This window comes from Canis lupus, chromosome 13, assembly GCF_003254725.2.
Source record: "Canis lupus dingo isolate Sandy chromosome 13, ASM325472v2, whole genome shotgun sequence".
NCBI lineage: Eukaryota > Metazoa > Chordata > Mammalia > Carnivora > Canidae > Canis > Canis lupus.
The window spans coordinates 35,347,429-35,362,761 of record NC_064255.1 but is presented as its reverse complement, the minus strand read 5'-3'; the positions used below and the strand labels follow the sequence as shown (position 1 = coordinate 35,362,761).

General features: G+C 44.3%; 1 protein-coding gene across 2 annotated transcripts in view; it reads left to right on the top strand.

Annotated features, from left to right (window-relative positions):
• TRAPPC9 (trafficking protein particle complex subunit 9) overlaps positions 1 to 15,333 on the top strand; it is a 543,982-nt gene that overhangs the window by 44,800 nt on the left and 483,849 nt on the right. For both annotated transcript variants that reach the window (XM_025450136.3, XM_049092784.1), the window contains one exon: positions 2,515 to 2,640. In XM_025450136.3, the coding sequence (XP_025305921.1) occupies positions 2,515 to 2,640 (126 nt within the window). The remainder of the gene's footprint in view (positions 1 to 2,514; positions 2,641 to 15,333) is intronic.

Genomic DNA, 15,333 nt, shown 5'->3' with positions numbered 1-15,333 from the left:
TCTTAGGGTCTCGAGATCATGGCTTGAGCCCAAAGCAAGAGTTGGATGCTTAATTGAGCCACCCTGATGCCCCTGTTGTTAGCATTTTAAAATATTTACCTCCTTACCTATAGCTTATTTTGTGTACGTTATGACACAGCAATATCATTTATTTTTTCCAGGTTACTGTCTGATTGTTTTACCATGACTTACTGAATTCATACCTTTTCTCTCTGATTTAAAATCCTACTTTAGTCTAATTCTGACCTTTTTTTTTAAACTATTCTTCTTTTTTTTTTTTTATTTATTATAGTCACAGAGAGAGAGAGGCAGAGACATAGGCAGAGGGAGAAGCAGGCTCCATGCACCGGGAGCCCGACGTGGGATTCGATCCCGGGTCTCCAGGATCGCGCCCTGGGCCAAAGGCAGGCGCCAAACCGCTGCGCCACCCAGGGATCCCTAATTCTGACCTTTTTATTCCTTTCTACAAATTTCTTTTCTTACCCTACCTTATCATGATATCTTATTTCCTGTAGTTTATTTAATGTGTTAGTGTGTCTTCTTTTCTTTAAAATTCCTTCCTCCCATCCCAGATTTTCTTGGCCAGTATTTTGACTTTATTATTCCTAAAGAATACTGAAATATTATGTTCAAGATACAAAAAAAAAAAAAAAAAAAGATTGGAATTTTCATGGGGCTTGCAATAAGTTTTGAATTATTTTTAGAAGAACTTGTATCTTTATAAAATTACTTTTCTCTATAGAATATGTTAACATATCTGCACTTAAACATCTTATTTTAAGTCCCGCAATACAGTTGCAGTTGTCTTCATGGAGAACATGAGCATAGTTTTTAAGTTTATTCCTGGTTACTGTATATGTTTTTAGTAATTTTGTGGATGAGAATTTTTGCCATTATATTCTTGAGCTGCTTACAGCTGATATATAGAAAGGCAGATTGATGTTTTAATATTCATTTTGTAACTGGCTATTTAAAAATTATAAGTATTAAGTACTTTTTCCAAAATCCTTTCTTTTCTGTCTTTTCAACCTTGTCTCCAAAATTACTAGAGTGATCATAGCTAAGTTCTATTGGTGGGCAGACAGATGGAGAGAAGTCATGTGGCTTGTATAACTAAATCTAGCAATGTAGTGACTGCCTTTGGACTGGAGAAGCAGAAGGAACCCGGGTTAAGGCAGGGAAGGAATCAGGCTCTCCTGCCTCTGTGGCAAAGCCCTATGAGGATGGCAGGTGGATGCCGCTTCACCAGCCAGGTCTGATTGAAAGTTACTGGCTGCCTGCAGCACCACATCAGGAAGGATTCCAGACTTGTCTGCCATGGATGCAGCAGGTGGCACAGTGGCTGTAGGTGATGAGTTTTCTAGTCCCAAGAGTGTAAAGAGCAGACCCTTGGAGTCCCGCAGAGCTGGGTTTGAGTCTCCCCTCTGGTGTCTCCTGGCTGTGTGACTGGAGTCCAGCTGTGTGCTCTCTTTGAGACCCAAGTATATTCTCTTTCAAATGGTGACATGAAGGCCTGCAGCACTGAGTTTTTGATCAAGGTAAACTATTTGTACGTATTAATGTACACTACAGCGGCAGGCTCACTTATATTGCTCTTCCCTTCCTTGGTTGAGTATGGGTTTAAAAAAATGTCTGGGAGAAACCAGTTCTTAAGTTTGTGTATGTGATGCAAGTAGAGCAAATGGGTGACTTGCCTGCCTCTGGCTGTATTTTTATTCGTTTGCTTCATTTACCTCTTTGCTCCTTTTCTTTCCACCTTTATGTCGTGTCTGTCACTGGAGAGGCCACAGGAACATAGGTAAAGGCAGGTGAACATTGAGAACTCTGCCCAGATACTGTAACTCAAGCAAGGAGGGTCCTCTGCCTGTCTTTCATCTGTGTGTACAGATGACCTAGCTTCTGGTCCACATCATGCCACTGTGTGATTTTCATAGTCACCTAACCTCTTTGGGCTTTAGTATCTCGCCTTGGCTGCCTTTTCTGTTTCCTCTGTCTTTGTCCTTCATCTCGAAGCTGAGAAGCAACACCAAGTAACTTGGAGAGAAAATCAGAAAGACGTGGAAGACTTCAGTGGAGGGCACACAACGATACAGGGAGCTCGAATGTTTACCACCAAGTCAAATAGATTTACAACTTCAGCAGGTGATGAGAGTCTACAGGTGTTTCAGAGTGCAAGAGATGCTAAGTGGAAATGGAAGCAAAGTATCCATTGACAATATTTTGAAGTTTTATACAATATCCAGCTACTGTGCTTGTATTATTTGAATGATTGCATACATATTTATATGGATATTTGTAGGTTCAATCCACCAACCTCCGCTGACTCCATAACAGACTTTCTCAAACAAACCTCCACCCGCCCCCCCCCACCCCCCCATGTGGGAGAGGCTCTCAGGTCATCTAGCCTGGGGAAGTGCCCTGTAGGGCCTGGGAGGCCCTGTGGTATGACCTTCATGATACGGCAGAAAATCTTTACCCTTCTTTTTGACGAGGGTCCTCTTTTATACCCTACAGTACAAGAATGCTGGAGTGATTGAGTTAGAAGCGTGTGTCAAGGCTGTGCGTGTCCTCGCCATTCAGAAGCGGAGCATGGAAGCCTCAGAGTTTCTCCAGAACGCGGTTTACATTAATCTTCGACAGGTGGGTGTACGTCCTCTGCTCCTGGAGGAATTAGCACAGGTCTTTTGGAGTCTGGTCATGAGCCCATCCGACTTCTGTGCCAGGGTTCGCTGTGGCACTTTGTAAGCTCTGCAGCCAGAACTTGATGTTCTAGCTAATGTGGCCACTTGTATTACTTCTTTACATTATGATACTTGACTTTCAGAATTCCAGATTTTCTATCCTTAACCTTTTTTTTAAAGACTTTATTTACTTATGAGAGACACAGAGAGAGGCAGAGACACAGGTAGAGGGAGAAGCAGGCTCCCTGTGGGGAGCCTGATGCAGAACTCAATCCCAGGACCCCGCGATCACACCCTGAGCCAAAGGCAGATGGTCAACTGCTGAGCCACCCAGGGGCCCCTATCCTTAACATTTTTTGATTGGAGAAACCACTTTTCCAGCTTTGTGACCTTGAAGCAGCTCTGTGCCTCTTGCCTTACTCTCATCACTTGTGATGTGACTGCCATTTGTCACCCTGTCTGGGTCATTAGGTTTCTGAAACAGGAAGTCTGTGAAAGTCCTTTATACAGCTCATGTTACACAGCAGGCACTCAATAAGTGCTACTCAGTCTGCATCTGGATTTGGTGGTAATAAAACAAAATCATTAGAACTCTTAGTTGTAGGTTGCTAATGCAAAAATCACAAAGTTGGTATTCTAGAAAGATTTGAGACATTTAGCAAATTAACTTGGATTTTTATGGATGAGGCAACAAGTCTCAAGTTTAGCAGCTTGCTTAAGGACCCATGGCCGAGAGCAGAACACAAGTGATTGTATCAGCAAAGGTGTTTGCTGAGCGCAGGCTGTGCTGGGGGTGGGAAGGAGGAATGGAGAAGGCATGTTCTGCCCTCCATGAGCTGGCAGTTTCACAGCAAAGATAGACCTTCAGTGGTAGGGTGCGTAGAGAAAAGGGGATGGAGAACAAGAGGTAAATGGATTTAAGCTAGTTTGCTGGTGGTGGAGGGTGTGGGGTCAGGGGCTGTCTGAGGCAGTGAGGTTCAAGCTGGGATGGTTAGGATGGATAGGAGACAGCTAGGAGAGGAGGAGGTGGGAACCGAGCATTTCAGGAAGATGGCTCAGTGAGTTTGAAATCAGAGAGAGCACCTTCCCTGGAAGGGACTAGATCACGTGGAGACAGGCTGGAGAGTGAGCTTGAGAGGAGCTTGAGAGAGGGGGCACGATCAGAGCTGGAGGGCTTGTTGGCCAGGGGAAGGGTTTGCTGTTTATTCTGAGCATGTGGGCTTTAGAGGAAAGGCCTGACAGGCATGGGAATGATATGATCCCATTTGTCTCAAGTAGAGAGGACTGATGTGGGGGCCGGGTGGGCAATATGGATGCTTTCACCTGAGTGGTGGGACTGCCATAGGGAGAGAGGGAGTCAGACTGTAAAGACGTGTGGGTGGAACAAAGGAAGCAACGGAGGACTGCGTGGGAGGGTCAGCTGGACCCATGCCCAGGCTCTGGCTTGATGCTCATGCTGTGCTCTGAGAGGGAAAGCTGAGGAGGACGCTTTGGGGGCCAAAGGGCTAGATTCAGTTGTGGATAAAAAGAAAGCCTGTTTGGTATGTGGGCCTGGGGCTTGGGTGAGAGGGAGGGTGGAGGCTGGGGGAGGGCTCTCGACAGAGACTAGAATAATTTCATACTTTGTACATATAAAAAATAATAAGACACTCAGGCCTCTATATCCAGATTTAACATGTTAACATCTTGCCATATTGACTAGACATTCTTCGCTTTCAAAATAGTAATAAAATAACTAGAAACAAAATTAGAGCTAATGAACATCTTTGGGTTGGTATGTATCCTTCTACATATTTTGATACTTCATGTTATAACCATATCTATAAAATGATAACTATTTTAGCATAACACTTAAGCACAGGGCCTCTGGCTTCACTTCCTTAGGCAGGTGATATGGCCGCTCTGTGCTTCCATGCCCTCCCCTGGGAAGCACCTCACTGCCCCTCTGGCCCCTTGTCACAGCGATTCCCCAGCTCAGACCCATGGGGAGGCAGCCCGAGTGAGTAAGAAGCGGCAGCTGTCAGCCGTCAGCCTGACACTGAAGGGAGAGACCAAAACAGGAAAGCCAGTAAACCCAGTACAAACAAATAAACCAAACTGCAGTGTTTGGACCATTAAAGGAGATCACACCACAGGGAGTCAGAGCTGTGCGGTGGTGGTCGCTTGGCCTGAGCGGTTTGTTCTTGAGGGACTGTGGAGGGGAAGACACATCATAGAAGTACTGGGGCCAGACCTTGTGAGTGTGGAGACGGTAGGCTGGACAGTTGGGAGGGGTCCTCATGGGCGTTCATGCTGGGGAGTCCTGCTGGATTGGAGGGCAGTCACACGGGCTTGGGCTCACACCCTGTCCTTGTCCCTTATGAGCAAAATCACTCCGCCCCTTACTTATTGTCAGACTTATTGTCAGGATGTGTGAAGTAGTAGAATAGCATGCTCTCCTGGTGATGGGAAGGATTGGTTTAGATGAGACGCTTTATGTCCAGCACTGTCGTAGTATTTGCCCTGCAGCAGCCCTACAGGTGTCAGTCCGGTGGGGGGCAAAGGGGAGGGCACTTGAGAGGCCTGAAGCCAGGGACTGTGCATGGTGTGCTTGGCGAGGGCTGGGATTGGGGGAATGGTGAGTGCCAGGGGACTTGATGCCCTCACATGCCAGGGCCCATGCAGGCCAGAGCTGCCTTGCAGGTGGATGTTGAAGATTTTGTGTTGCTGTAAAGCTGTTTTTAAGGGTGGAGTGGGGCATAAGTGCATATCTTTTATTTTTTTATTTAAATATTTTTTGCTAATTTTTATTTAAATTTTATTAGTTAGCATACAATATGGTATTAGTTTCTGGAGTAGAATTCAGCGATTCATTACTTACTTACAACACCCAGTGCTCATCACAGCAAGTGCCCTCCTTAATGCCCATCCCCCATCTAGCTCATCCTCCACCATCTCCCTCCATCAACCTTCAGTTTGTTGTCTTTAAGAATCTCTTATTATTTGCTTCCCTCTCTCTTTTCTTTTTTTTTCCTTTTTCCCCCTTCCCATGTGTTCATCTATTTGGTTTCTTAAATTGCATGTGTGATTGAAATCATATGGTATTTGTCTTTCTCTTATTGGCTTATTTCTCTTAACATTATACCCTTTAGTTCCATCCAGTGTTGCAAATGGTGAGATTTCATTCTTTCTGATGGCTAATATTCCATTGTGTTTATAGACCACATCTTCTTTGTCCATTCATCTGTCAGTGGACATCTAGGCTCTTTCCATAGTTTGGCTTTCATGGACATTGCTGCTATAAGCATTGGGGTGCCTGTTTCCCTTTGAATATGTATTTTTGTATCTTTTGGATAAATACCTAGAAATATAATTGTTGGGTTGTAGGGTAGCTCTATTTTTAACTTCTTGAGGAACCTGCATACTATTTTCCAGAGTGGCTGCACCAGTTTGCATTCCCATCAACACTGTAAGAGGGTTCCCCTTTCTCCATATCCTTGCCAGCAGGTGTTGTTTCCTGAGTTCTTAATTTTAGCCATTCTGACCTGTGTGAGGTGGTATCTCACTCTGGTTTCGATTTGTATTTCCCTGATGGCAGGTGATGTGGAGCATTTTTTCATGTATCTGTTGGCCATTTGTATGTCTTCTTTGGAGAAATGTCTGTTCATGTCTTCTGCCTATTTCTTGATTGGATTTTTTGTTTTTTGGATATTGAGTTTGAAAAATTCTTTTTTTTAAATGTATTTATTTGAGAGAGAGAGCATGAGCTGCGGGTAGGAGCAGATGGAGAGGGAGAAGCAGATTTCCCACTGAGCAGGGAGCCCAATGTGGGACTTGATCCCAGGACCCCGGGATCACACCCTGAGCTGAAGGCAGATGCTCAACCACTGAGCCACCCAGGCGTGCCCCTGATAAGTTCTTTATAGATTTTGGATATCAGCCCTTTATCTGATAAGACATTTGCAAATATCTTCTCCCATTCTGAAGGTTACCTTTTAGTTTTGTTGATTGTTTTCTTTGCTGTGCAGAAGCTTTTTATCCTGACAAAGTCCCAGTAGTTCATTTTTGCTTTTGTTTCCCTTGCCTCTGGCAACATGTCTAGCAAGAAGTTGCTGTGGCCGAGGTCGAAAAGGTTGCTGCCAGTTTTCTCCTCTAGGATTTTGATGGATTCCTGCCTTACATTTAGGTCTTTCATCCATTTTGAATTTATTTTTGAAGTATTGTAATCCTTTATAAACTATTTTTACTTAGAATGTGTGGGAGGTCACTGCTGTTTGGAACAGCCACAGCCCCCTGCCTGTTTGCTTGGTCTTCATGGACAACACTAGGGCCAGCCGACAGAGGGGGTGAGTGCTGTGGGGTGTGGATGTGAGCATGTTGTGGTAGCCCTGAGTTTCCCCCAGCATGACACTTTGCCTTAGTTGACTCATTTCCATGGGTACCTACCAGGGGAGCAGACTGGAAAATAACGAGTTCCAGGAGGATTTTATAATAACAATAAAAAAGGGGTGTCTGGTTTTTCTGAAATAGGATGAGCTTTTGGTTCTTGATCAGGTATATTTCATTGTAAAATTGATGAGTTGTATTGATTCCCGGCAGACTTTGGCTACTGTGGAAGTTTTGAAAGGAGGAATGTGGTTCTTGCAGGTATTTTCTACTTTAAGAAGCCCTGTGCAAACATAAAAATGGGTAAAAAACACCCTTGGATCTCATGGTGCTGGGTAGGGCTCCTGCAGAATTCCTTTCGTTTGTGAGCAGGGACAGGGATCGACATGTCTTTTAAGTTTATGAAAGTGCTTTACGATAGTTATCTCGCATAGTGAATGGCAGTGCACGTTTCATTTAATAACTGTCTGTGAATTTGTGTATTGGACGTGTTGGTATCACAGGCCAGCGGTGAGGTAGGAATAAGAGAAGGAGCAGTTCTGGCGTCCGAGACTTGGGTTTCCTTTGTTTCCTTGCCATGTGACCCTGGACTAATGCGTAGCCTCCTGTAGCCTATTTGTGAATCTGTGAGATGGGGATGATAATGTTCACTCCTTCCTGGATTTGTTTTAAGTGTAAATAATATCTGAATACACGTAAAGTGCTTACCACACGGCTCGGCACATAGCATGTGTTCAGTATGTGTGTCTGCCCCGTTGGTACTAAGATCAGTTACTCCTGTCCACAGAGCAGGAACCTCAGGCTAGAGAAGCCTTATGTAGTGTGTGCACAGTCGGATCACAGTTTCAGAGGTGAAAGGGCCTCTGGAAAGCATGCTTGTTGATGCTTTCCTTCATGCTGTGTTCCCTAGCAGAGGCCGGGTGCTGTGTTAGCTGGGTGCTAGCCCTAGGATGCTCAGAGGTTGAACAGGCATGGCTGTGCCTAATGTACTGCTTGAGCTTAAAGTCTAGGGGGGAAGCAGGGAATAAATAGACATACATAAAATGAATTATTACAAGCCGTGATCAGTTCTGCAGAAGAAGAAGACACGCTTGATCACCGAGCTGGGGAATGTTCTCATCAGGCTGCTCTAGTGGCGTTAAACTAGGCAAGGACAAGAAGGCAGAGCATCTCTGTTATCAGGTAGACTGAAACTCATTGATTTTACTTACAACTAATGAAGCAGCCAGCTTGTTGCAGTCACTTAACTTAATCTACGGGTGTAGACAGATGTTGAACATGTCCTCATAGAAAGTTGGCCAAGTAGTTCATTGTAGCCAGTTGCAGAGAAGAGCACGTTGCAGATGGGAGTTTGCTGCGTGCCCAGGATTATGTTGTAAACACCACCACTGGTATTTAAACCTAGCTGGTTGTGACTCTCCAGTCCGTGGTCTGTGAACTGCATCACAGAGCTTTTCTCAAACAATCCAAGTGACTGAAATTCATTTTTTTAAGTTTATTTATTTATTCATGAGAAACACACACAGAGAGAGGCCGAGACAAAGACAGAAGGAGAAGCAGGCTCCATGCAGGGAGCCCGAGGTAGGACTGGATCCCGGGTCTCCAGGATCACGCCCTGGGCTGAAGGCGGCACTAAACTGCTGAGCCACTCACGCTGCCCTAATTTTTTAATTAGTAGGAAATGGTAGGTGACAACAAGAGAAAGTGATCATAAGAAATTGAAGACCTTGTCCCGGTGGAACAAGCCGCACACCTTAGCAGGTAGGAGAACACACTGTCGGACGAGTCATGTGTGCTCATCCTGGAGCCTCTGCCTGTTGCAGACCTGGTCGCCAGGGACTGTTCTGGGCCATTTAAGAACATTTTGGCTCGTGATTCTCTTAACTAGAATCGATGACCTCTTTGTCTCTGGTTAATTTTCTCGTCAAAGCCATTTAAATTTTGTGCAGGCCACTCCATTCACATGGGAAAATAGCCTCTTTAAACTTCTTGCTGTGGTTCCTTAATGAAGCTGTTGCTAAGGAAACCCAGCAAAAGCTGGTAGATATGCACATGATAATTGTAACCTCAGAACTTGATGTCAGATTAAGCTCAGAATCAGAGACATGGGGAGATTCAGGAAAGGCTTTTGACGCGAGGGGGGCAGTGTAGATACAGCTGAGGTAAGACAGCAACGTGGCAGCAGGGCAGCGGGCTTGCAGGATGGCGTGCGGGGAGTTCAGAGTTCTCACGGAGAAAGAAACAGGTGCATGGGGAGGGAGGAGAGCCGAGTTCCTTCCTGAGAAGGAAGAGGAGAGAGGGAACATATGTCTGCTTGAACGAGATACGGGCGTGGCCTTGTATTTAGGAGAGGGGTTTTGTGGGGAGCAGGAAGGAAATCGGGTGGTGAGGAGTCGTTGCTGGAGGGACACGAGCAGATGGGCCTTGGGTGGGGAGCTGCCCGCGAAGCCGTGGGGTCTGGCCCAGTCATCTTGTGGGAGCCCTGTGCATTGAGGGGTGGGGAGGGCTAACAGCACGGGCTAACAGACGTCCAAGACAGAGCAGATGCCTCCTGCTCTAGTGGGACCCTGGATCACGACCTGAGCTGAAGGCCCAACTGCCCCATCATTCTTTTAGTTTTTCTAATGCTGTACATTGTAAACGAAAAAGCAAGCCTGGGCTTCTTGAGGGCAGGACTGTGTATCATGTATCTGTGTATTCCTAAGATCTTATTCATAGTAAATGCCAGATCTCTTGTTTGTTAAATGAATCTATTCACAACAGTGTCTGTCCTCCCGTTTTCTTTTCTTTTTCTTTTTAAAGATTTTTATTTATTTATTCATGAAAGACACAGAGAGAGGCAGAGACACAGGTAGAGGGAGAAGCATGCTCCATGAAGGGAGCTCACTGTGGGACTCAGTCCTGGGACTCCAGGATCACGCCCCAGGCCGAAGGCAGGCGCTAAACAGCTGAGCCACCCAGCGATCCCCTGTCCTCCCATTTTATAAACAGGAAACCCTGATTCAGGTTATGCTACCTGAACACATACGTGAATGCGAGAAATTGGAGGGGGCACTATGGATGATACTGGGAGCTTATTCAGGAAGGATTCATCTTTATTTCTTTACCACCCCCGCCCCCTTGGGTATATTCAGTCAGATGCTTTAGGTCAGATGCGTAGTGTAGCTAGGGCTGTCAGTTTCAAATTAAATTTCTAGTATGACTGCTGTACTTGAAGCCTAATTCATATGAATCTTTGAAGAGGGTCATGTTTAAGGAGCCTGACTCATTAGCCCGTGTGTTTATTAAATAGCTACAACTGTAAGTGATGGAGCAGCCCTCGTGAGAAGCAGGGAACTGTCGCCCATGGTCGTGTTGGTTGGCTGCAGTTGTAACCACAGCCAGCTCTTGGCATTGTCTAGCATGCTCATCACGACCTGCTACAGGGAGCTTTCTAAATACTTCGCCAGTCATCTGTTGAAACAGAGCCACAAGCACTGATGAAGTCTTAATGAATGGAACTCATAAGGATCAAGATTTAGGTTCATCCTATGAAAACATATTTCTTTTTTTTATTTTTTAAGATTTTATTTATTCATGAGAGACAGAGAGAGAGAGGCAGAGACCTCAGCAGAGGGAGAAGCAAGCTTCCTGTGGGGAGCCTGAAGCGGGGTTTGATCCTGGGACTCCAGGATCATGCCCTGAGCCAAAGGCAGACGCTCAACCACAGAGCCACCCATGTGTCCCTGAAAGCATATTCTGAGAGTTGGTGTTGGATCCACATTGAAGAGGGTGGTAGTGGAATCCACTGTTGGAGATTTACATGGTGTCATATGCCTGCATGGGAGCCCAGGGTTCTACAAAATTCAAATTCTAGGGGCACCTGAGTGGCTCAGGCAGTTGAGCATCTGCCTTTGGCTCAGGTCATGATCTCCAGATCTTGGGATCGAGCCCCATGTCAGGTTCCCTGCTCAGCAGGGAGTCTGCTTCTCTTCCTCCCTGTGACACTACTTTGTGCTCTCTGTCAAATAAATAAAATCTTAAAAAAAAAAAAAAAGCCCGAATGGATAAAGAAGATGTGGTTTATGTATACAATGGAATATTACTCAGCCATTAGAAATGACAAATACCCACCATTTGCTTCGACGTGGATGGAACTGGAGGGTATTATGCTGAGTGAGGTAAGTCAATCGGAGAATGACAAACATTATATGGTCTCATTCATTTGGGGAATATAAATAATAGTGAAAGGGAATAGAGGGGAAGGGAGAAGAAATGGGTAGGAAATATCAGAAAGGGAGACAGAACATGGAAGACTCCTAACTCTGGGAAACGAACTAGGGGTGGTGGAAGGGGAGGAGGGCGGGGGGTGGGGGTGAATGGGTGCATGGCACTGAGGGGGGCACTTGATGGGATGAGCACTGGGTGTTATTCTGTATGTTGGCAAATTGAACACCAATAAAAAATAAATTTATTATTATTAAAAAAAAAAAAAACCAACCCAAAACAGAATTCAAGTTCTAGCCCAAGGGAATCGCAAGTGGGAAACCTTATGGTGGGAGGGAGCATGGCTGCTTCGAGGCTGAGACATCCAGGGTTGGGCAAGCAGCATGCCCGAGGAGGTGGCAGGAAACAGACTATGCAGGCTTTATAGGCTGTGTGCAGTTTCCCTTAGGCTTTATCCTAAGAGCAGTGTACAGCCATCAAGGTTCTTAAGGGCGTACAGTGCTGTAAAGGATCACTCTTCTGCATGTGGAGTGCTTGGAAACCTGTGAAAGGCTGGGCAGGAGGTGATGGGATGATGTAGAGGAGGTGGCTTTGAGCTTTGACCGTCAAGTGGGCCTTCATCCTAGCTCTGCCACTTAGTGGCTAAATGACCTGCATGGCTTACTTAAAGGGACAGAATTTCTCTAATCAGTTGAACTGCTAATGCCCCGACTTCTCAGGATTATTGTGAAGTTTCAGTGAGATAACACGTCTGCAGAGAACAGCATGGTATCTGAGCATGGCTCAGAGTAAATGTGTGTGAGCAGCTTTTGGGGTGTGCACACCCAATGGGACTTGGTCACTGATTACAGACAGGCTGTGAGCAAGTGGAAGGTACAAACATGATGCTCCATGCCTGGAGTGTGCAAGTGGCTGTAGGTGGCCTGGATCCCTGAAGGACGGCAGCTGTGGGAGGAAGTCCATGGATCAGCTGTGTGCAGGTGGAGGTTGATGTGCCTTAGGAGCATCTCAGTGAAGTGTCGTGGGTCAGCTGGATTGTACAGCTGTGGCGCTCACTGAGGAGGTCTGTCCCTGAGTGAGCATTGTCATAAAATCCTTGATATCAGAGGACCTCACAATATTGATCACTGAAAGTGATGACATACTTTATAATACAGGTGAATGGTATTACCATTTCTGTTGTTGAAACTTGTCCTTCTTTTTTTTTTTTTTTTTTAAAGATTTTATTTATTTATTTTAGAGAGAAAGTGAGTGTGTGCACAAGCAGGGGGAGGTACAGAGGGAGAGAGAGTCTCAAGGAGACTTTGTGCTGAACGTGGAGCCTGGCACAGGGCTCGATCCCACGACCCTGAGATCATGACCTGAGCTGAAACCAAGAGTCAGGCATTTAACTGAATGAGCCACCCAGGTGCCTCCATATTTCTTTATCACGTATTTCACTAACTAGATGCTTACTGAGCACTCACTTTGTACAGTTCTCACCTGGAGTCAGGTTCAACAGTTAAGTGCCAGCAAATCTGCCTTTTTTCCAGGAAGGAAGCCCGTGGAGTTGGTAGCCTCTATAATTTGCCTAATTTGGAATTCCAGTTTTTGATTTAATTGGTTCTATTTTATGTTGGCCATTTTCCTGACAAGAGAGACATCTTATCTCACTGTCATGTTCAGATTAGGTGTTTCAAGAATTGTGGATTTCATCCAGTCTATATATCTTATTAACCTTGTAGATTATTTTCTCATTTTTTGGGTTTGCCCCTTTCTTAATTTTGTATGCCTATGTAAGTCTCTATCCTATTTGGGCTCTTAATTATTTTATTTTTCTCTAAAATTTTTAAAAATTTGACTGTAGTGGACACAATGTTACATTAGTTTCAGGTGTAAAGCATAGTGATTTGACAAGTTTATACATTATGTTCTGCTCACCACAAGTGTAGCTGCTGTTTATCCCCATACATCACGATCACAGTATCATTGACTTCATTCCCTCTGCTGTGCCTTTTATTCTCATGACTTACTCATACCTTACGTGGGAACCTCTACCTCCCACTCCCTTTCACCGATTTTTCCCATCACTCCACTCTCTTCCCCTCTGGCAACCATCAGCATGTTCTCTGTATTCATAGGTCCGATTCTACTTATTTTGGTTTTTCATTTGTTTTTTCAGATTTCACATATGAGTGAAATTATATGATATTTGTCTTTCTCTGTTTGACTTGCATAATAGGTCCATCCATGTTATTGTAATAACACAATCCTTCTTTATGGCTTTGTAATATTCCATTGTGTGTGCATGTATGTATGTATCCTTCTATCCATTATCTGTATCCTATCCTTATCCGTTGTCTATCAATGGACACTTGGCCTACTTCCATATCTTGGCTGTTGTAGATGATGCCGCAATAAACATAGAATTGTATATGTCTTTCAAATTAGTGTTTTTGTTTTCTTTGGGTAAATACACAGTAGTAGAATTATTGGATCATATGGTATTTCTATTTTTAATATTTTGAGGAATCTCCGTACTCTTCCACAGTGGCTGCACCAGTTTACATCCCCACCAACAGTGGATGAAGGTTCCTTTTTCCACATCCTGGCCAATACCTGTTATTTTATGTCTTTTTGACTGTAGCCATTCTGAAATGTGTGAGGTGATATCTTATTGTTGTTTTGATTTGCATTTCCCTGATGAGAGTGATGTTGAGCATCTTTTCATGTGTCTACTGGGGGCCTTAATTATTATAATTATTATTTTTTAAGATTTTATTTATTTATTTGAGAGAGAGAGAGCATGAGTAGGGGGAATAGAGAGGGAGAGACAGATGGAGAAGCAGACTCCCCACCGAGTAGGGAGCCCAATGCAGGGCTTGATCCCAGGACCCCAGGATTATGACCTGAGCTCAAGGCAGGCGCTTAATTGACTGAGCCATCTAGGTGCCCCCGTAATTATTTTTTTTAATTAAAAAATGTCTGTTAGAACATGAAAGACTCCTAACTCTGGGAAATAAACTAGGGGTGGTGGAAGGGGAGGTGGGCGGGGGGTGGAGGTGACTGGGTGACGGGCACTGAGGTGGACACTTGACGGGATGAGCACTGGGTGTTATTCTATATGTTGGCAAATTGAACACCAATAAAAAATAAATTTAAATAAAAAAAATGTCTGTTAGTAGAAAAAAAAAGTCAAATAATACATAAATCCAGAAGATAACTATTGTATTTTCTGTTTTGGCAATATCACAGTCTACCAACTCTCAAAAACGGTCTTTGCATGTTTTCCTTAAAAATGCTGATTAAAAGGTAAAAACTTTTACCTCAGTTTTTCAGAATATATAGCAAGAAAGTAAGGGGAAATCCTAGGGGCCAAAACTACTAGAAAGCATAAATCCTGGAAGGTGAGTGAGCCTCAGACACCAGCAAATACTGTCTGGCTCTGGGAACACAGTTTCAACACCCCATATAGGAGGGATAGGAGGTAAGCCTTCGGCCTGCCCCAATTGGGAATTGGATAGAAGACCCATGTGTAAGGACAAGACTCCCCCAAGCCATGTTCAATGAAAGGGTGAATTGGAATAAAAAATTCCCACTCCTCAAAGCAAGAAAATAAGGAAACTAAATCTTTTTGGAAGGAAAAAAGCAACCCAAACTGAGGATTTAATTTAAAGTTATCCTCACATGAGAATGACCACAAACTCTTGGCAGAAATACATAAATCCTCCTAGAATGAGAAATTGTGTTTTGAATGAATCAATGAACAGTCAATACAAAAAGGTCTTCAGAGGGTTCTGAATCAGGATGTTGGATCCTCAACATTACCAACATCACCTTTCTCCCAAGGTCTCATTTAAATATCTAAAGAGGGGGCATCTGAGTGGCTCAAATGGTTAACTATCTGCTCAGGTCATGATCTCCAGGTACTGGGATTGAGCCCCACATTGGCCTCCCTGCTCAGTGGGGAGTCTGCTTCTCCTTTCCCACCTACCCCCTGCTTGTGCTCTTTCTCTCAAATAAATAAATAAAATCTTAAAAAAAATATATCCAAAACGATTTTTTAAAGGAAAGAGCCATGTTCATAATTATATACATTGAT